Here is a 22,883-nt window from a genome sequence, read left to right as displayed (position 1 = left end):
GCGCACTGTTCGCTCTTCCTTTCTGCTAGCTTCTCCGCCATGGCGCCTGTTGTAAGTAAAATAGCGTATTAGTAAACCCACCAAAACTGTTGTTATTCCGACGTAAAAACATCAGAAACCCATCGGAATTTTATGTAGAAATTCGTAAATAAATGTATGCAGGTTTTGGTGTCGTGCTTTGAAACTCTGTGAGCATTTAGTTAGTTGAGTTTTTGTGGGGCCTGCTGCTAAATATCTTGGCTAGCTAGGTAGCTCACCACGTTGTTAACTTACCTAGCCATCCCATGTTGCATGGCAGCATGATTTGTTCAACTTCTAAATTGACACAGATGATGTCAGCAGCAGTCGATATCATATTAGATCATACAGTATGCTTGCTGTGCCAATCCTAACGGGGCTAGTCGTTAGTCGTTACCTAGCCGTAACTGATGCCAGCCGTTCTCTCGTGTAGTGTGAATGTCAGGTTAAACTCCATTCGGAAATCTGATCATTTAATTTTGCCTTGCTTATTGGAAAACAAACGCACCTCATTGAAGAAGACTTAGGACCTTTAACGAATAGTTCTCGTAATTTCGGCATACATTTAATGGACCAAATGAGTCGCATGTCTTTCTCACAGTCTTCCATCAAAATGCACCGTGGACGGCGGTAGCGAGCAGTGTGAAACGGTTCTAAAAATTAAAATAAGAGCTAAGATAGGTTATTTGATGCATTCCGAATCGAAGAGCGGATTCTAACGGTTGGTAAAAGGTGTTATGTCATGTTCTACGAGGTGTGCATGTTCGTCGAAAGGCAAGGCAGCTTTACATTTTAGAAAGCCCAAATTTTATATGGCGTTTGGCGTGACGTCCTCCATGTGAGTGAGCATTACCTATCGGGTCTTGCCAGCTTCACTAGCCAGTCCAGTAAATATTTTTGTCGCACTCTGTTTAGCAGAAGAAGCAGAACACCGGCAAAGGTGGCAAGAGGAAGAAGCAGGTCCTGAAATTCACACTGGACTGCACCCATCCTGTTGAAGATGGCATTATGGATGCCGCGAACTTTGTAAGTCCATTACACACACGCTGTTCTCAGCCATTGATGATGAGCGTTGGGACATTAGAACAGTTGATAAGTGGCTGTCAGTGGTGTTTTTACAAGTGTTCTGTTAATGGTTCCAGGAGCAGTTTCTTCAGGAGCGCATTAAGGTGAACGGGAAAGCCGGCAACCTGGGTGGTGGTGTGGTCTCCATCGAGAGGAGTAAGAGCAAGATAACAGTATCCTCTGAGGTGCCCTTCTCCAAAAGGTAAGAAAACAATTACACTTTATTACCTGCCATGTGAAAAGTAGGAACAGGTCAGACTAAGATGGGAGTAGGCAGAGAGCACGGCTCAACAAGATGACAGATTTTCCTAGTGCATAGTCCTTAATCACAGGAAGTGTTCATCTGGACATCCATACAAACACTTAAAAAAATGTGTATGTTTTTGGTTAGTTCAACACACAAATGCTCTTAAAAGATAATTCTGGTTATTTTCAACCTGGGCCTTATTTTCGTAGTTTTTTGCAGCATGTGTTCAAAATGTAATCGCTTCACTGAAGAGCTTTACATACCTCCAGTTTGTAGGGAGCACTACTCTCCAATACATACACACACATACAGGGCTGCAAACACAATCTGCAACAGTAGAACTCAAAAAACTATTAAAAAACTTGTCTTTTCAACAAGAAAACACTCCCACTGATTGTATTAGTGTGAATGTAGCTGATACTTATTATTTTGTAGACCTTGGACTGCCGACATCAGTGGATTCTTTGCTATGTTTACAGCTTGTGTTGACACGCTTCCACAATTTATGATGCCAGGTGGCCACAAAAATTCCCACATGCACTGCTTTTAATTCGCACTCGGAGGTTGACGTGAACGATTTTGAACACGTGAACAATCAGCAGTTTGTCTTTACAGAAAATCCCATATGACTTGAACGCAGCATCAGAGAGTACATGCGGTCTACTTGCCAACTAGCTCATGCGAGTTCAAATAACTATGTAATATGCAATATATGCAAGTTTCAGACAGTGGATAGTCAGACATTGGAAACGGGCAGGTCCCCTTACAGTGTGAGTGTTTATTGTGCTGAAAGGATGTGTCTTAATCTCATTTTGGGTTCAACTGTTGGAGATTGTGTTTGCCCTGGAGAGCACGTTCCTGGCAACCTGGAGGCATGTAAAGCTCTTGAATGAAGTAGTGTAGTGAAATTTTGAACACAAACATACTCAAGGTTCAGTTTTTTGATCACATGTAATGTATATTGTTTTTCTCTGGAATGTATTCAAATGTCTACTATAGTCAAGTGGGCAAATAATTCAAAATGGTAATCTAGAATCAGTGTGTCAGTCGAATAGTGTCCATAATCGTGTTGAATTGAGAATCTGTTTTAAATCAAATCATGAATCGAATGGTGAGATTCCCACCCTTACTGAACAGCTGCCTGGTGTCCAGCCCCCATGAATCGCAGTCTTTAGAACTTTTTGAATTTGCATGGCGATTCATAAGGGTCTGGACCAAGCCTGTCCACGCTTGATTCACTGACGCCCCAACCGAATGGTTGGTGTTAGTTCTCAGTTATCAAAATCTTTGACCAATCACAGTAGCAAAGCAGATTGACGTAATCTGGAAACGTCTCAGAGCAACAACAATCATGGCGGCGTTCACTTCCCAGCTTTTAAACTGCTGATTGTTCCTGTTTTAATTAATCAATACCATTAAATGTTTTAAGGACTGACTATTATCCAGCAACTTTCAACCAGGTGAAGGACTGTTTGCACCACATATGTGCAAACAGTTTTTCTGCAAACCATATTGATGTTTAAACCGTATCGGATTGGAGTTCACAATGGCATATCTTTAAAAAGTCTTTTTTTGGTAAATGCTCTAAATTTAAGGCCTTAAAGTATTAAATCTCTTAAATCCAGTCACCAGAGGTCTTATTTTTTAACCATGCAATGGCAGGTTTCTTTCTGCTGCATGTTCACTCTTACATCAAGAAATAGAAAAGGTGGGAAACCGTATAATGCACAAAAACAGATTGTTTATTTGCTACAAATAGTGCTGAAAAAATATACAAGCACTTCTGCAAAAAAATAACACAATTAGGCTTGGTGGGGCAGCTACTCATTTGCAATGCGTTTCAAGCTTGGCGCTCTTCCTCAGGCAGCAGATTCCTCAGAACACATTTGGCCTTCATGTCCCTTAATGAATTTACTGGTGTCCTTTTTTCTCATTCTGCCTATTTATAGCTTCACAATTTAATTAGCTACGTTCAGTCAGACACATGCTGGTTTTGTCAGTTTAGTTTTAGTTTTTAAATTGGTCTTAAATTCAATCCCAGGTAGAAAAAAAAAGATACTACATTTGACTTTCTGAAACCTGCAGATACCCATCAGCTGCGGTTTCTATCACTGTTAGCATTTCTGAGATAGTAGTTCTTACAACTTAACCCTTGTCTGTATTGTTTCAGTTGCTTTACTAAAGAACTTGGTCTCATGTTTTGTTGGGAATGTTGGTTAGATGCCTCCCTGAAACCTCCCTGAAAACATTTGTGCTGGTTTTCATCATCTATATCTATTGATCCCGAATTTGCATTGACATGAGTGATTGTTTGATGGCTTGACATGGTGGTGTCATTTAAGCCACTCCCCCTTTCCTGATTGGCTATATTGATCCTGAAGTTGCATTGAAATGTGTATCTGTTGATCCCAAAGTCGCATTTACATGAGTGACAGAGAATACCCTATCAATTAATGTAATTGAAGCCCTTCCCCTTTCCTAATTGGCTGCTTTTGGACTGTCTATATCTATTGATCCTGAAGTTGAGTGATAGCTCATTGGACTTGGGAGTTTCCTATCAATTAGTGATGTCATTTAAGTCCCTCCTTCTTTCCCAATTAGCAGTTTTTTCAGTCAGAAAAATTGTGCTGTATTTGATCATCTATGATCCCAAAGTCACATTGACATGACTGATGATTTGTCAGACTTGGGAGAGAGTTTCTTATCAATTTATGATGTCATTTAAGCCCCTCCCTCTTTACGGATTGGCTTTATTTTGATCATCTATATCTATTGATCACAGCAGCCAGAGCAAAGCCTGTCAATCACTAGGAAAACAGCCCCATTTTATAACCGTTATATCCCGTTACTGACACAATTATTTTGAAAATCGCCATATGGACACAAAGTGAAATTAGAGACCTCGTTGAAAAAAATGTATTGACTTTATATTTTGAGTGAGAATTTGAGCTGTGGTCCCATTGACTTGCATGGAGTTGGGAGGGATTTGGAGTCTTTTTGGAGCCGGCCTCTAGTGGACGGTAGAGGAATTGCAGCTTTCAGCCACTTCCTTATTGCCTTCAAAATTCATCCGTGGTTTTGGCTGCTTGGTTGGACCCGGGAGTGAGTATTCTTGGTGATGTGTTTAAGCCCCTCCCCCTTTTCTGATTGGCTGTTTTTAGTTTAATCTGTATCTATTTATCCCATTGAGATCAGTGATAGCTTGTTATGCTTTCATTAGGCTTTTGTATTCGTTTCATAGAGCCAAATAGGTTGCAGTTTATCCCGAATCATGTACTTGTTTTTAATACCTGCTGGTCTGACTTTGACATTCATCAACATGGCACAAATCTGAGAAAGAATAAAGACTCCAAATGCCTAGGAGGGGCAAGGTGAGCTCGCTTCCATCAGTTCCCGTTCCCCAAATAAATCCAGCGCTCACCAGTTGAGCCACGTTTGTCGTCTGATGTAAAGTATACCAGAACAAATTGACTCTTTAGATACAGCAGTCATTATTGCTTGGTTTGGTAGTCAATAGAGTTGCTTGTCATTTCTATATGCAGTAGATAAAATTGAATTGCAGATTAAATATGGTACACTTCAGTACTACTGAGATACTGTAATGGCAAAACTTGATGATATCAAGTGATGCCAATAATAAATATTGGCATAGGACAGCAGCATATGTTGGGGCTTATTGAGTGGGTTCCAATAAAGGAAAAAAAGCAGCAATGGTGGTGTTCAAACCAGTACAGCAACACTCTATCATTTACTCCAGGCTAGGCAGCAGCACCACCAGTGTCTTCTTTGGGATTTTATAAACTTTTTGGTCAGATGTCATCGGTCACAAACACCCAATGGACATTTTTCCTGCTGTAAATACTAGGTGGAGGGGGGGTTTACGGGTGCCTGACTAGAGTCCTGTTTGAAGATGATTGGCTTTCACTTTACTACATCAGCCGAATCTCTTAACACACTCACCTCAGTTCATGCTGCGTAGACATAACATTAGAGATTCTTCCTCACTCTCCATTCAGAAAATCCCTTAAAACCTTTTAAAAACTGCTTTTAATTTGGCCCCTTGGTCTTTTGATTTAAATGATCATGTCCTTCGCCTCTCTCGATTGTGCTATTTGCCATAATTAATATTTTAAATGTTTTATTCTGTCTTATTCATCTATTGACATTCATGTGTTTTCCTGTGCATCTTGTTTATTATGTAAAGCGTCTTTGAGTATTTAGAATAGCATTATACAAATAAAATGTAGTATTAGAATGAAGTTATGTCCATCTTGTGCCGTTCACTTCCTTCCATTGACGTTGCATGCATTTGCGCTGCCTCAAAATAATTTTTTGCCTTCTGTCTGGTGTAATCAGTAAAATCATCAACTCCATTGTAATGGGCTAACTTTGTAGAGAAGCTAAAATAAGGTTTATATGATTCTGTGACCTCTGGTCAGTCTTCACCAAATATGTATATCCAATAGTGTTGATAGGCCACACAGGCTAGGACTTAATTTTAACTAAATCATCTGTACCTTAGTCAAAAAACTTGAAACTGAGTGAGCAAGGCAACAGGAAATGCATACGAACTCAGATTATTAACTGAGTTCTGGAAGGTGTAGATAGATTTTTATTTGTGTTTTTGTACACCAGATTTGGAACATGGTTTTTACCTCTAGATTTTCTGAATGGTCAGCTGGGGATTTCTAGTCACCACTTGTTTTGAAAGCCAAGTCTACAATGTTTATACATTTGTTGAGTAGACCCAAGTAATATTTGTTTGTGTCCAGGGTCATTCATATCGGTTAGTAACTTGCCTGTTTGAAGTTAGATATTTAGCGCCAAGGAAAAAGCCTGAATATCAGTAGTGACTGGACCCTCAACTGTGCTAAGGATGCAAAAAATTTGATTTGACCGATCGAAGAAAATAAAATGAAAACCCTTAAAACTGCTGGTTACTTGAACATTTACCAACAGTCTTGGGATTTTGATTGTAAGCTGCTAAAATGTTGTTGCATCAAGTGCGAATGTTTCAAAAATATTCAGAATTGGCAGAGAGTGATCTTGTCGCTAGTGTCCCACTTATTACTGAAAGGCATATAGCCCAAGGAGGTTTTATATGATATAGCCAAGTGAATCTGAAAACCACTTCTGTCTTGTTTGCAGATACCTGAAGTATCTGACCAAGAAGTATCTGAAGAAGAACAATCTTCGTGACTGGCTGCGCGTTGTGGCCAACACTAAGGAGAGCTACGAACTCCGATACTTCCAGATCAACCAGGACGAAGAGGAGGAAGAGGATGAGGATTAAACTGAAAATCTGCCTGATTTTGTACATTCAATAAATTGTTTAGAGTACAACTTTTTGTCGTGGTCCTTGCAATGAATCGGTAACCTATTGGGGTATCACGACAAATGGGTCTTGTAGGCCAGTTTGCCTAGACACTGGCTAAATAAATAATGTAACACAGCTTGGGTTAGCGGACTACCTTGATGTCATAGTGCCGTTTTAAAATCCCCTTAAACATTTTAGTATTGTATTAATGTAGGGCCTAAAGGAATATTTGTTGATTCTGTCGTGCTGCTTTAAATCTGCCACTGGACCTGTCAGACCTCCCTCAAAACCAGTGATGTAGCTTTAACAAAATGGAGGGCAAATCTCCCCTTGGTAATCATGCAAAACACCAATATAAACAAGAGTCAGTATTTTCAAGAAAAAAGTTTTATCCTTAAAATACCCCCATTTTATAATTTACAGCAATTTGAGTCTATGATCTGTACTACGTGTTTTCAGCCTATAAAGGTGGCTAACCTGAGACTAGGTGGGTTTACCCTCCACTGCATCCCGGCTGCCATCTGCCTCAACTTTTGAGGGAAACCCAGAGAGAAATGTTCATCTTAATGTTCATCTGCTGCCTTTATGGAAAACACATTTTCTACCTGTTTTCTAGTCCACCTAGCATCTCTGGAATCTGGAAACAAACATTTTTACCTCTTTAAGACTGAACTAATTAACTGTTAGCAATTAAGATATTAATTCAAGAAAAATGAGAATAGACGCACTCCACTTTCAAGTCTTTTAGCCTAGTACTGCATCTTAAAATTGAGGCCATTTCACTTTAATGCAGTTTCATCTGCTTTCTACCAGTGTCAATAATATGTCACTAAGTTGATTTACATTGAAAACAAGTGTAATTGTCTCACCCTATTGGCATTTTTTTCTTTAAGAAAATTATCTTAAGATAAACAAGAATAAATACAATAAATGACTTATTTGGATATTTTTACAGTATAATGACTGGCACACTAGTCCTGCACAAAGTCTGACAAATGGAGAATTGAGGAACAAAACAAACCAGTTTACATGAATCTTTAATTACCATTTCAATGAAAAAACATTTTAACCCAGAGACATACACCAGCATAACAAATTAATGCAGTACAGGTAGGAAAAAAATTGGACATGCCTGCTTTTCTAGCACACCTTGGTCAATGTTGAACCATTTCCACAGACAGTGCATTAAATGGTCCTGAAACCGCTTTAAGCATTGGAATAGCCAACAGTACTCAAATTAGACAAAGATAAGAAGACCTATGGCCTTGGAAGGACTGAGGTGTGCATCCTTGATGCAAACACTTAAGAGGAAAACAAAAGGAATGTAACATTATGAGTGGAGTGCACAAAGTCAGAACATCACGTCCCAAAACCTGATTGTATTTTCGTGGCAGCAGCAAACATACCTGGTAACACTGCCATATGAACAAAGTCAGACAACTGGTCGTCTGGAACATAAAAAACTATTGGTAAATCCATATCCTGAAAGTACACTTTTGAAAAAGGCACAGATATGGAGTGTTGGTCTTTGAAAATCCCTCATTGGAAAAAGATTGAGGGTCCTGATGTAGCACCCAGAAATGTGTGGGAGACAACTAGATCAGCTGAAATAACTGCAATAAAAAAAAGAAAAGAAAAATAAACAGGAGAATTGAATGAACTACAAAACGCAGAGGGGTTGGGAAGCACAACTCTGGAGAGTGTGAAGTGCTTTGAGGAATTTGTTGCTGGTTCTTTGTAGCAGTGGGAGGTGAAGATGTCTTGACCGTCCTTTGTGAGACCCGGACAGACACCGTTGGTCCAGAGGAACAGTCCTGTCCAGTCCCTTACTGCGGCACATTCTTTTTTCTGATTTAAAATGTCCAAATTGTTGTTGAGCCAGTTTGCTGGTAGTAGAGATGTGTGCATCCTCCCCCCCCTTAACTCAACCATCCCACTAGCACACCGTCATGACCAACAGTGACTTAACAGATGCAGATGCTTCCTGAGGAGCACCGCTGGCCTCTGCTGAAGTGAAAAAGGTGGAAAAAAAGGTGAGAGGTTGTTGGGTTTTGCGGACCGATTAAAGTGTTCGGGGGTTGTACTCTGGCAGCTTTTTCAGTTTCTCCTGCTCCTGTTGGCTGTCCTGTCTGGCGATGACCAGAGAGTGAGAGTAACCCATCACCACCTGCAAACACACACACTTCAATAAATTACTCTGTTCCATTTTCAAAATGAATACTCTATTCTTGCTGCTTAAAACTGCAACATGCTACTTTTTAATGCTACTTTTATTAAAATAATGAATAAATAGGATGTATTGCACATCATTTGTGTCCTCCATGACGTGTTTTGACATAATATTGAAAGCAAAGTAGTCCGAAGGATTAGTCGACTAGTCTTAGCCTGGTAAGACCATCCTGATCACGTGACCTCACATTCTGTTTCGCTCCACGGATCAGTCTGGACTTCTAGCCGCCCACATCGATTTCCTGAAATTACAATGTAACTGGGCCAATCAGGGACTGCGTCGTAGTTGATGACGTGAAATACAGGCCGCCGCTGGCAAAACAGTAATGGCGTCTCCCGAAGCAACGAGCGGTAACGTTAACGTTAGTAGAGTAAACACAGCCATAAGTGCAGTTATTGCAGAAATAGACTCAATAACAACAATTAAACAAGAACAAGAGTATGCACTAGCGGAGTTTCTCGGCGGAAAAGACGTTTTCGTCGTTCTTCCGACTGGATTTGAATTTGGATTCGCTGATTGGCTGAAGGAGTTTGTCTGTCAAGGCAAGTACTCCCGCCCACTGAAATCAATGTGGGTGGCTAGAAGTCCAGACTGATCCGTGGAGTGAAACAGAATGTGAGGTCACGTGATCAGGATGGTCTTACCAGGCTAGACTAGTCTGTCTCAAGAAAGAAATATTTAAATGATTTTCTCTGAAACTGAAAGAGCTCGACTGTAATGCCAAAAATGTATTTTATTGAAAAGTTTTTTTTCATTTGTGGCAAATTTTACCTGTTCAGCGTAGATCCCGTCCAAGGTCTTGACCTCCTGGGCAGTGGTGGAGGATTTGGGCTTGTTGTCTCCATAACCCTGTAACAAAGCAACTACTGAGCTCCTGACTGTATCACAACATAAAATATCATAATGACTGCATTACAATTGATAAGGATAATGTCAGTTAATGTCATATTTTTCATACAACAGGACATTATGTGAGATACTTTAAGTGGAGGGTTCAACTGATGAGTTTTTGAAGGATGACATATTTTTGGATTTAAGTCGCCAATAGCCGCCATTTGTATCAACATTCAATATCTTTAAATTTGAAATTACAAGTATTCAGTGTTTCCCCCAGAATGTTATTCTTGTCAGAGTGGAAAAGCCTCTGAAACAGCATTTAGACCATGGCACACACACTCTGCATTGAAACCCAGGATGGTAATATTTGGTGGTGGAATCTGATCAAAATGTCACATTACAGTCAATTCAGGTTAAAGGCATGGATAATCAGTTCTACAATAAATGTGCAATCGATCACACTGCATCATATCCGTCATATCAGAGGAGGACAACACTGACTGGACCAGATCTTTTTTAAAAAGGACAATATCATATCGGCCCCATATATGGCTCTAACCCTAGTTGAGGCCTCATTTCAGCCTCAGGTCTTACCAGCTCTCCAAATGTAGGCGAGGGTCCCCAGCTGATCGTACTCTCATCTGCCGCAATAACAATACTGCTCTTCCTATTGAAAGAGTAACAAATTGAAGGAAATTAAAAACTAATGCACTTTAATTGTCCACTAACTTCAATTCAAACAAAATACTTGTAATGACATTTTCACAATTTGGCACTTGTTGAGGAATTACGTTTGGCATACTGTTAAGTTGCATGATAAAAGCAAAGATAACATACGGCAGCTCTAAAATATAGCATGATGGTTTAACCATTCACCTGACAGTGCATTACAGCAATATATAATGATTAATAACATTTTGTGGCCAGGTGTGTGCTTCACAATGTAAAAATTAAGAACTTCATGGAAAAATCCAGCCTTGGATACTCTTACACTTATCGATCTGTGAAGTTCAATGCATTCCAGTAGTTATTTTGTGACAAGTGCTGTAATTAACCTGCCTCGTCTACTTATTCTACAAAACAGTACTTATTGATACCAGTGTTAGCCAGCACTTTAGAATAACCATCTCTGTGTGGGACTGAATGTGGCTTTTAGCCCATAGATGAGAGGCCAACACCCTCTAGACGCTCCCTCGACGCCCTCTAGAGGCCATCTAGCAAAGCGACAGGTGTATGACTGACTGACCTGACCTGTATGACTGACTTGTCTCCTGATGCCATCGGCTGCGCCGTGGGAAAAAGGTAAATTACAACACTTCACAAATTTACTCCAGGAATGCATTGAACATCAGGTTGAGGGTGGAAAGACAATAAAATGTCCTCCACACTAAATACAGGGTTCCTACACATTTTCCATTTCAAAATTCCATACTTTTCCACACTCAAATTTCCAGACTTCTCGGTAGATTTTTCAGACCATATTTGACATCTGAGTACAAATAGCTAGATGTTAATTATGTAAATAAATGGTTTTAAAATCCAACTGTTAACATGTATGTTACACAGTGTTTCCCACAGAATTTGAATGTATTTGTGGTGGTAGGTGGGTTGGGGGGGGGCTAATATCAATAAAGGATCCCATTACCTGGAAGGCTGAAAAATTATCTAATGTAGGCCTCTTTAAATAGTTCCATTTGTCAAACAAATAACTAACCTGTAGATATCTAAAGTACTTTGTGTCAAAGATAACAGAACTAAAAAATATAAACAGTGCTATACTCTTCTGTTTGTTGTTGCTTTTGTCTACAAGGTGAAGAATAGATGAGACTCTTTTACAGAGAAATCTGCTTTCTGCCCCTCTGCCCTGCTACATCTCTCTGTGCTGTCAGTCTCACCTGTATCTTTACATCGTTACATTACAGCCTTTCACATTATTATCTACTCTGTTTTACTGCTCAGCAGCTCCTCTGGTCCAGACTGTCCTGCTCCTCCTCAGGACGAGTGCTTTTCCTTCTTTGAAAATATTTTTCGATATTAATCTGGATTGAGGGAGCAAATATTCAGAGTCAACGTTAATATTAACTTTTTAACTCTATCAGTCCACTCGGTGGATACTGACTAGCAGCTAGGCTATACAGCGTGCTAATCTCGGAAACTCAGCTGTATTCCGAGTAACGTTAACTGTTAGTTCTTCTTTTCAGGAATTCAGTCGGCCGTCTTCTTGGCATGGAAAAAAACATCCCTCACGCATGGGCAGTGGGAGGCGAACAGACGGGTCCGGTGAGAGACCGAGCAACAGAGAGAGAGAGAGAGAGGGGCAGCAACAGAGAGAGAGAGAGAGAGATCGCGTGGAGCAATTAGTGGCTGAGCGAATCAAAGCGCTACACGCAGTTCTACGATTAAATGGTGAAAAAAAATAATTTGTGGCGGTCAGTGCTGATATTGTGGCGGCCTGCCACAAAGTTTTCTATGTGTGGGAAAACCTGGAGGGGTAACTTAGAGCGAGGGGAGATTGTCCACTAGTTAATCGATCACGGATGGCATCGTTCTCTCGGATGGATAAAAAAATAAAAATAAAAAATGCTAAAATGGGTCGCCAAATATACTTTGGCGGCTGTTAATATACCTGGGCGGGCCAAGTAAAGTCTATGTGTGGGAAACACTGTTACATTCTGACTATGTCTGCTATTATGTTGCCAAATAATTGCCAGAAGATTGTAGCTAGGTACTGTAGCTCATAAGTTCAATGCACAGCATTTTATTCAATCCGTCCGTTTACTTTTCTGATGACTACATCACTGCATAACTCATAAATGTTCAGACAAGCTTAATATTTGGTTATTTGTGATGCTATATGTATGTATGTATGTATGTATGTATGTATGTATGTATGTATGTATGTATGTATATATATATATATATATATATATATATATATATATATATATATATGCAATTCAAATATATTGCCGCATTTTCTTTCAAACTAATTTGGTCGCGGATGTCCGGATTTAGTACAGTTGTAAGGTACTTGGGGCAGAGCTGTTTTGCAGGCTGTGACGTACAGGCAGCTCTGCGTAGGAGTGTGCGTTCAGCCGCACGCCATACTTCTTGCCTTGCTTTCAACGACATCAAGCTCGCTCTGGCCCGCGCTCTCTCACACAGGGGTAAACATTTTGGCTGTGCTGGCTGCCTGCTGCAAACGCCATGAAAAACATTCTGCTTGTATGATCAATTTATTTTTAGAAATTCTGAATTTTATATTTTAGAAAACAGAATAGGGGCAATAGTCTGGAAACACAAATATTTTTCCATACTCTCTTTTCTTTTTTCCATACTTATCCAGACCTGGAAATTACTAAAATCAAATTCCATACTTTTCCATACTGCGTAGGAACCCTGTAAATAAGCAAATAAACTTGCCAAGCCACAGACGGAAGATAAGAAGACCAACAAAAATCTGTAGCACTCACCCACATGCCAGGCTTCGAACCTTCCAACCACATAAATCCTGCACAGCTTTAGGGTACATGGTTGACTCCCGGGAAGTGTTTGTTACCCCCCAGAAAAACAGCCCTCCTGCAAATACAAGGCTGATGAGAAATCGACAACTTACAAAATACATAACAGCGGTTGCCACACCAATTAGTTCATTTATTGTATGGATAATATCTTAGTATGGACAGGTTTAGGAAGCAATACATAGTTAATGTCAACTGTTGACTAATTGAGTACTCACACAGCTAATCAACTACATAAGGTCTTCTGGTATTGAGAATGAAGAGCCTTCAACCCAACGCTTACGATGACCATGGTGTTTACACACACACACCATGGACATGCCATTTTATCAAACATATTAGGATCATCAATCTGAAGCCCATACACTTCCACTGCATCATCACATCAATGAGACAATTAAAAATGAACCTCTCATTACATGGTGAAAGAAATTCTACAGACACAAATGTGTGCCATGTCGTGCTCCCCTCTTACCCATCTCGCTGACTGCAAAGGAGCACTGGTAACCAGTATAAATCTGGGCGGCACCGCGTCCAGGGAAGTCGAACAGCTTTACCAGTCGGGGAACCATCTCATCCTTCTGCTCGGTATGTCCCAAACGCCCATAACCACCGAAACCCCAGCTGAACACTCGCTTCTGGGAGTCCAGCACCAGCTAGAAACAAATACACCTTTATAGGTATTTCATCACACACACAAATTACTTTTCACACTGAGTTTAAAAAGTAACTAAACCCCAAACGCAAATCTGCGTAAAGCCTGACATTTAACGGTAAAAAGCAATCTACTGAAATTACTATCTGCTATTGGCTGATCTTTGGTGCCAGGCCTGGCATTTCAGAGGCTTTTCCACCCTGATAAGAATAAAATTCAAAACACGGAATACTTGAAATTTATTTTAATTTTTTGGCATAAGAATGGCCAAATTTGAGGATACTGAATATCAAATAGCTATATTGGTCGAACCCTATTTTTGACTTTTAGGATATTCTTTTACCTCTTCCCAGTGTTTTCATTAAGCTTTCTAAAAGTAGAACAAAAAAATTAGTCCATTTCCTCACCGTGTGGTTGCCCCCGCAGGCCACATCTCGGACCACCACATTGGGCACTGGCGTAACCTGACCATCCTTGGACTTCTCAATGAAGATGGCAACCCGGCGAGGGATGAGCTCACAGTCAAACTCAATGCGCTGGGCACGAGCAATGAACTTCCCATCAGAGTTGTGTCCTGCATTGAAACAGATGAGAGGGCTAGCTTAGAGTCCTGGGTCCATATCATACAATTTTTCAAAGATAAAATACAGATTTTTACTAATTAGTCAATCTAATCTAAGTTTTGGGTATATTCACGAGTTGGTATTTAATACTTATCCCATCATAACACAAAAGGAGGTTCGCTGTACTCCAATCCTTACAAATGTAATAAACCTTTAGGTGTGATATACTGTCAGTCACAGACAATTTCAGAGTGGGAAAAAAGTCAACCAATAGGGGGCGCCATACTGCACTTATGAAATGGGCATATAAGATTACGTTAACACCAAGTCACTATGAACAGAAAAGTCCAGGGGGCTTGGTTAATGCACCAATATTAAAGCAGAATTTTATGTATTCGGTGATATTAAAATATCATTTAATAGTTCATTTTAATAGTTCACCCAAAAATAACATTTTTGGAAGCCAAAAGATAGGTCTAAAAGTCTAATATTCACGTCAGTATCTCCTAGATTGGCCGCACTTCTTTTGCACCGCAGCAGCCGTCACTACGGTAGCAAGCAGATGCTACCTTCAAGTGCTGTCGGAAATATTGCAATTACGGGTAGAGTGCATTTACCACTTTATTGGGTCGTTCAAGCGCAATCAATGGCAATTTCAGCTAAATAATGGTGTAAATGTCGGTCTTTTCAAGTCATTTTGGGATCTGTTGGCTTCAGGAGACTTTGATTATCCTGGAAGAGCTGCATGGAGCCATTTTATGGTTATTTTCCGTTATTTTTTGACGACTGAAGACAGGCCTCCTGCAACTTCAGTTGTTTTGGAGAACGCTGCAATGTACTTCTGGGGATCTCCTGGACTGTTGTATGGACTAACAAACTTTACCCGATTTTCTACTGGCATGGGGGTGAGTAGATAATGACCTAATTTTAATTTTTGGGTGAACTATTCCTTTAACCCTAAAAATGTATACAGTAGGAATCTATAAGGGAATCGATAAAGAATCAGATCGACAAGGAGAATCGAAAATGGCACCGGAATCGGTAAAATCCTAATGATACCCAACCCTAATCATAATCCATAAACAGATCATACTTAAAAAGATAGAAATGAAATGTGGTTGCTAGGCTACAGTGTTGAGGAGCTATTTTTAACCCTTATTTTAAGTTTTTAGGTTGAGCTTTTGTTTTACTAGAACATTTTCACTTATTTGCATGCACACCGCTATAAGAATTAATGAACCACCAACCTCCAACATTAGCTGGCATCTGCTGTCAACACTGGTACTAACACTTTTCCCCCCTACTGTTCATTAACAGCAAAGTTCCCTAAACACTTTCAACAAAGCTGAAAAATTAAAGGCTGTGGATTTGCTTGTTTGTTCTGAGCATACCTAGCTGTCCATACTCTGGGCAGCCAAATGAGTACAGATTTCCTTTGCAGTCCACCACCATGCTGAACTCGGCACCACAAGCCACCTTCACCAGCGGCTGGCCATTATATGAAATCTGTGGGGGCGAGAGAAATGTTCTTTAATGAAACATCTCACAGCGAAACAGACGGTAAATAAAATCATCTTAAAAACTAAAATCATCTTAAAAACTTAACAACCTCCCACCCACACATCACCTAACATTAACGGAAAGAGAGAGAGACTGAAGATGAAATGCTAAATATCTCCCTATCAGAGACAGAATCAAGTGGTTCCAAGCACTAACAGATTAAGAAGAGATGAAAAGTGTATTAGATGTGGAACTTTGTATATCTAAATCACAATTTCTGGACTAACAGTAACAAATTAATATAGACCGTTCAAACAGAATATTGCTGGAAAAAAAAAAAAGTATCTGTAATCCCTGAAATGTTTTGTTTTTGTGTGTGATTGTCTTTTCTGATTAATGTTGTTCTGTACAAGTATATCTGTACATATTGTGTGAACATGTATGAGCATTCATGAGTGCTTTGGCAACACAAGTATACTGGTCATGACAATAAAACCAATCAAATTGTGAGAGAGACTTGATCATCAAGAAGGCAATAAAAGCCATTTTAAATGATAGCTCAAAAATGTCTAGTGTGAAAAGCAGTTATATGGACAATATAAACTATTTTTTAACAGATAGACACTGCAATGTAGATATGACTTACAATATAACTTTTTAAATTTTAAGTATTAAGTATTTTAAGTATACACTTCCTTTTGATTGAATGCATTCAATAAATAAAAATCCTTCTCCAGCAACAGACAAACTTGTAAGAATATATTTACCTGCTGTGCTACTGTAACCTTAAAAGACTTATGCTGGCCCCACTGGATTTCTTACTTGACCAATCTTATATTATTATTCCTGGGATATGAGATGTGTCTGCCAGACACTTCTCAAACTCAAGTGCTTCATCCACTGATTGTGTGTACTGTAAAAATGCCCATATTTCAGCCACCATTATATTACATCTTTTGTACTTCAATATCCATGTAATTTTGAGAGATTCTTGAACCCTATTCTACTGACCACTATAATAGAGCAGAGCTAAAACAAGCAGCAAAAATGTGGAAGATATTCTGCTATGTATCCCTATGAGAGAGTACAGGCTTTTCCCCAGTTTGTGTGTTAGAAATGGCAGTGGTGGCTTACCGGTGCTGGGCTGAGGACGGCATCAGTCTGGTTGCCCTGGCCAAGCTGGCCCAGCTTGTTCTCTCCAAATGAGTATGCAGTGCCACCCTCTGGGGAAACACCAGCACGTCACCAAACACATCAGCATGTACTGGCCTTCACAAGCTGTGCACTGATGTTACCAATATATCAAAAGATCCAGTGCAATGAGAATTGTAATTCCAAATCTCACTGTATTGTTTAACAAAAGGACATGATAATGTTAAGTTAAACAAAATATTATCACCGCCAGTGTCATGGGAATTTGACAAATAACTTTTGAGAAACTCCCTCTGGTAGTCAAGACGATCAAACTGATTCCCACCTGTGAGTGCCAGGGTGTGGTTGCGCCCGCAGGCTGCAGCGACGATCACATGATCTGCAAGGGCTTCGATGAGCTTGGGAGCCTCTAGACGTTTGGTATCGCCATGACCCAGCTGACCCTTTTCATTACGACCTGAGGATCCCAGAAGCAACAGCTCAACACGGACAGCTCCTTCCCCTCTGGATTCAAACATGGCTACACTCATCTGACAGCAACTTGTGTACAAATCTAAATGAGTAACTAAGTTTGAAGCTACATAATGCAACTTTTCTTGGTAAAATACTGCCTTATATTCAATCTAATGTGTTGGGGCTTACCCAGATAAATTTCACCCATCAGTGCTGCATGAGACCTAGTTTGTCCCCTTCTAGCCTTGAACTGTGAAATTTTGTAATGACGATTATTGTCTCACAAATAATTGCGATTAACATTTTAACTGTCTTTTTCACCAAGGAGAGTGATGAGCACATGAAACTGAGCACATGAAAGAACTAAAAAAAGTTCACAATATTAAAAGTACATGATGTACTCTTCTTTAGTGGACATATTAAAATCTCACTTGTGAAAAGCTATGGGATTGGTCCAAAAATGGCCAAGTTACTAACCTATCAATTTTCTAAAATTTCCACAAACAGTTCAGCTGACATCAATCCACTTGAAATTCTACTGTCTTTCCTGTGTGGCGTTTATACACCATGCTACTTACCCCAGCTCCACAGCTTGCCCTCGGTGGTAATGAGGAGGCTGTGGGCGGCACAAGGACCAGAAACCACACAGCTGACCTGGACGTTGTTCAGACAGCCGTAGCGGTGAGGGCCCCACAGATTCTGGCCCAGGTTACGGTATGCCGCTGGGAACAAACACATCACCCATCAATATCCGTCTGATACACACACCATCCATCAATACCTGTCTGGTATCCCTTGGACACAGACACCATTGATCAGCACTCATCTGACACCCTTGATCAACATTATAGAATTGATCAGTACTACACTGGTGGATTGTGGGAAGCCCTTAACTTGAATTGATGCTAATGCAACATTTTGAACTTTTATGGCTTTATTGTACTTAACATTTTTCAAACGACATTACCAGAAAAACCAGTAGATGAACACCACCTGGAAAACATGATCCATATTGTGGATCGTGATACTGGCAATGTCACCCACCCCTACTACAGCGTGTTGAAATTACCTGACTAAACCTTCATGCATTTAAGTGAGTAATGTACAATAATATGTCAAACAATATCATTTGAATGTGTCGTCGTTCCTGTGTGACTTTCAGGCGCAGTATCTCAGTATCTCACCCGTGTAGAAATGGTCTTTGTCTATGCACCTGCTCCTACCAATGCACCCAACCCCCACCGAGTCTAAACAATGCAGACTTAGCAGCGTATACCAGTGTAGCAAGGCAATGCTGGGCCGGGGCAATCCATACCATGTCCCAGGCATCAATGGAACCACAGCAGGGAGCAGGAGAAAGCGTGCATACATATGAAAAGACATTACTGAATTAGGGGCTTCACCGCAGCCACAGACCACAGAGTGCCAAGGGCGTCTCAGTGGGTTAAACACATATACGGCCTATGTATCTCAAACAAAGAGATATGCGTGTGTACCCAAATACAGTCAATGTGTCATCTATGTATTCTGGGCAGTCCACTCACCTTCAGTATTTTTATTCTCCATGTAGTACAGTGATTTCACACTAGAAAACCAGGGTAACATTTTAAAGACCTCTACAAGTGAAGGCCTTGAATTTAAGTAAATCAAATTCATGCCACTTTTCAGGTTTTCAGGACCTGAAGACCCCTTGCATTTGTTACCAAATGTTTTGGGGTTCAAACACTGAGGCGAGTGGAGCTGCAGGGGGAGAGATACAGCTGCTGAAGTTGTGTGTGGAGCTATGCTTCTTTGATGGGACAGCCTGCAAGTACCTTAAGCACCTCCTACATATCGTAATGTTCTGCAAAATCATGAAGGTTCAGGGCTTTCAGAAGTTTGTTTCAGGCGGTGCTCAGTAGCACTTCTGACAAAGCATAAACAATGGGACATGGATCAGGCTGTTGGACCTGTACCACAGAATCACTTAATTTACCATGTACATATTCCTTAACTACCTAGTACTGTATAGGAACAAAAATGGAGCTGGGGCTTTAAATTCCAAGTAGTTATTGAGAAATTAATTATCAATTATGGTCTAAAACCTCCACCTTTTATTGAAGCATTATTTTCAGTGGTGTATCAAAGAAACAGGACAAAACTCTCATTGTTTTTGCAGGATTACTGGGGCGACCAATATAACTTATGGATAACTTAAAAACAAGCCATTTATCAAAACAAATTGTCATAAACTTATTGTTGTGGTTCATCTTCAACAGTAGAAAATCACATGTGGGCATACTTTTGTCAGCCTCAGACCTTTACCATTTCATGGATATTTGTGTATATCTAATGTGTAGAAATGGACATTCCCCTTATGAAACTCCTTCCTGTTAAAATGATCAGTTTTACTCAGTTTTGTCTACTTGAATGTAATACTGCCTTTGGCCACCAGAGTTAAAGTTCAGAAACTTGCAGGATGCCCTGTTTTCTGTAAAATAATCATGATATATTCAGACTTTGAAGAAATTGGTAAGATCTTAATGTTCTGACATAATACTGAAAGTTCCAATCACAAATTGATCAATCAAAATCTTCATTTGTTTTCCTTCAACGCATATTTGATGGAGATGGCCTCTATCACTGAAGACATGAAGACAAGGTTTGCAAGGTGAGACACACAAAATTTTGTATCATATAAAGAGTTCCAAAGTGGAGAGTAGGCGGATTTAAGAGTTATTTTCTAGTTAGGATCATCACTACTTTTTGACATTTGTTTATCCAGGTATGTTGTCAAGGACTGCCTGTTTTTTTAATCTTGATTAATGGAGAGACAAAAACAAAAAATATATAATTAACCCATTCAACCCACAAAGTACAATCATCCCACTGTTCAGTCACATCTTTGTGAGTAGCATACAATTGCAAAAGGCAATTCAATTAAGACAGGCTTTGTTTTGGGGTTTATAGCAGAGTCCCACGCTGGATGACAGATCCATCAATATTCCCTACTGCAGACAGCCTTTTACTAATCAATCCTTTGATTCCGTCCTACTGCAAACTCAATACAACATACAAGATATCATCTACACGCTAGGCTATGTGAGGCACAGTTCAGCAAATGGAGCAGGTATGTAATAGAACACAGAATTCACATCAAAAACAATAACTTTTTGACTACACTGCGTCACAAAATAGCATGGACTAGATTGCGGTTGGACTGATGTGGGCTCATGCTGATAGCAGTATTTGTGGACTGAAGCTGCCGATATTTTGTGCAGACATTCAGTATCTTTTAAATTGACCATTTTCATGGTCAGGATTAAAAGTTCTCAAAACAAAATGTGCTTAGCGCTTCCCCCAGAAGTTATTCTCGTCAGGGTGGAAAAGCCTCTGAAACAGCATGTAGATCATGGGACACTAAAACTCTTCACTGAATCACAGAACATATTCATGCATACTTGTGTGGCAGCTGATCAAAATGTTGCTTTAGCATCAATTTTTGCATCTTGTTAGGAGGTGGATGACACTGGACCAGATCCCATTTTTAAGAAAAGGCCACAACCAGCCCCAGCTATTAGTCCAACCCTTGACCAGACCCAAAAAGTGCAATTCCAAAGTGTCATACCTTGTTGTTTGGGCACCTCCTTTCTTCCAATTAAATCCCAGTTGGTTGCTCCAAAGATGAGCAATTGACCCTTGACCTTTGGGTACTCAAGTTTCTGTAGAAATGACAGCATAAAGTTAAGTACCAAGCTTTAGCCTACATTTTAAGTTCATCAACCTAAATCTTGGCGTAGTAGAGGCCAGTTCTTCAATGTTAAAAAAAAAGTATATAATATAAAGTGCTTAAAACTCACTATTTTCTCCTTAACATCGTCTGCGACGGTGACAGGCTGGAGACCGGACTTGACGGCAGGCTTGCCAGGCTTTTTGTTGTTCTCCTGCTCATAGTCAAACTCATCGTCACTGCTGAAGTCTCTCTCTTTTCTTTTGCCACTGGCCCTCTTCTTGTTCACCCCGCCATTCCCTGAAACCTCTGTCACCTTCTTACGAGGCATCTTTCACTCAGAAGCTGTTAGGTGGAAAGAGGCAGTGGTTTATAGTTCATGGAGGAGGACTGTAGGGGGAAGTAATTGTAAAACTAGTGCCAAAGTCAGACTAACAGAATCATGTGGTATTCCTATGTGATTGAATGTAATTTAAGATAGGACACAATTTTCACAATCCTGAGGGGAAATTGGGTTAACTGTTAATTTCAAAACATGTTGAATAGAAGTGTATGAATGAAATAACTATGGAGTACAACATTAATGTGTGCAAAATAGCAGCAGAACATACTGAGACAAAGACAAAAACAAATGAAAAATGTAAATGAAATATATGGGCACTCTACCAAAGAAAGAATGTTTGAATACGATGAAAAACAATAGATCTTACAGCATTTAGGCTACACACAGGTTGTGCAAATATATGGCGCATTACTGTAACACCACACCTTTTCATTTAATTAACTTTTCAACCTTGAGCAAAAGAGCCATTCAGGTTTATGCTGAAACTTTACTGCCATGAGATGAACACACACACACACACACACAAATACTGAAACACTTGTGATTGTGTGCTTAGAAAGGTGCTGCACAAATAAAGTTTACTATACAATGGAAGACTAAATTAGCCCGTGCCGGCCATATAGAATTGAAAATTGGTATATTTTCTCGATTTACGTTCTTCATTAGCCATCTAACAACCAGCAAGTGGAGTGTAAACTAGCGACAGAAAAGCCGACAAGTAGCAAACCAGTAAATTTACTCCAGTACCGTCCAGTAGCTAGCTGGTATTCATTGGGCTAACGTTGGGTTAAGTAGCTAACCACTGTCGCTCTTTGTTCACATAATGGCTAGCTAGCAGCCGAGCTGACCGGCTAACACCAAACAGTTCAAGTTATAGCTGCTGCCAAAGACGAGCAATGCAAAGTCTGGATGTTATACAAAAATAACAGTAATTTCCCTAAACCCGAAACTCAACCAGATTTATGTAAGATAACCAAAATAACTTACTGTTGGGGTTCAATAAGCTAACGTTACCTTGCTAGTCTAAGCTAACTGGCACTCTAAACAAAGACATGAACACTGGATGAAACGCTGCTACCACATAAAACTTTTCAAATCTTTTCTCAACTAGACACATTTTAAGTTTAGATCACGCGCGGCCTCTGTGGCTTCGAATAATGTTTCTTTTAATTCCATAAAGCTAAGAATCAATTACGTACCGGCGATTTCCTGATTCAGCAGCTCTCTGTCCGTCTCTGGTTTGATTGATTTGAACAAAAGAAGCTGCAGTCTG

General features: G+C 39.9%; 2 protein-coding genes across 3 annotated transcripts; one reads left to right on the top strand and one right to left on the bottom strand.

The window, feature by feature from the left end:
- On the top strand, positions 1-6,673 carry LOC139909205 (large ribosomal subunit protein eL22). Of its 2 annotated transcripts, none has more exons than XM_071896195.2 (4): positions 1-51; positions 934-1,044; positions 1,161-1,285; positions 6,479-6,673. In XM_071896195.2, the coding sequence occupies exons 1-4, from the start codon at positions 40-42 to the stop codon at positions 6,621-6,623; spliced, it is 393 nt and encodes a 130-aa protein (XP_071752296.1). In that variant the 5' UTR covers positions 1-39; the 3' UTR covers positions 6,624-6,673. The 2 variants fall into 2 exon arrangements, with proteins under 2 accessions (XP_071752296.1, XP_071752297.1); XM_071896196.2 differs by having other exon boundaries at positions 14-51; positions 937-1,044.
- A 995-nt stretch (positions 6,674-7,668) lies between these two features.
- On the bottom strand, positions 7,669-22,860 carry rcc2 (regulator of chromosome condensation 2). Its single transcript, XM_071896200.2, has 13 exons — positions 22,810-22,860; positions 21,398-21,612; positions 21,166-21,259; positions 18,137-18,280; positions 17,431-17,562; positions 17,088-17,176; positions 15,845-15,959; positions 14,298-14,464; positions 13,711-13,891; positions 13,188-13,293; positions 10,309-10,381; positions 9,649-9,726; positions 7,669-8,814 (listed from the first exon to the last, which is right to left on the bottom strand). The coding sequence occupies exons 2-13, from the start codon at positions 21,596-21,598 to the stop codon at positions 8,710-8,712; spliced, it is 1,485 nt and encodes a 494-aa protein (XP_071752301.1). The 5' UTR covers positions 21,599-21,612; positions 22,810-22,860; the 3' UTR covers positions 7,669-8,709.
- Between the last annotated feature and the right edge of the window lie 23 nt (positions 22,861-22,883).

Source organism: Centroberyx gerrardi, chromosome 14 (genome assembly GCF_048128805.1).
Source record: "Centroberyx gerrardi isolate f3 chromosome 14, fCenGer3.hap1.cur.20231027, whole genome shotgun sequence".
Classification (NCBI taxonomy): Eukaryota; Metazoa; Chordata; class Actinopteri; order Beryciformes; family Berycidae; genus Centroberyx; species Centroberyx gerrardi.
The sequence above is the reverse complement of the archived record's forward strand: the minus strand, read 5'-3'. Positions and strand labels throughout refer to the sequence as shown.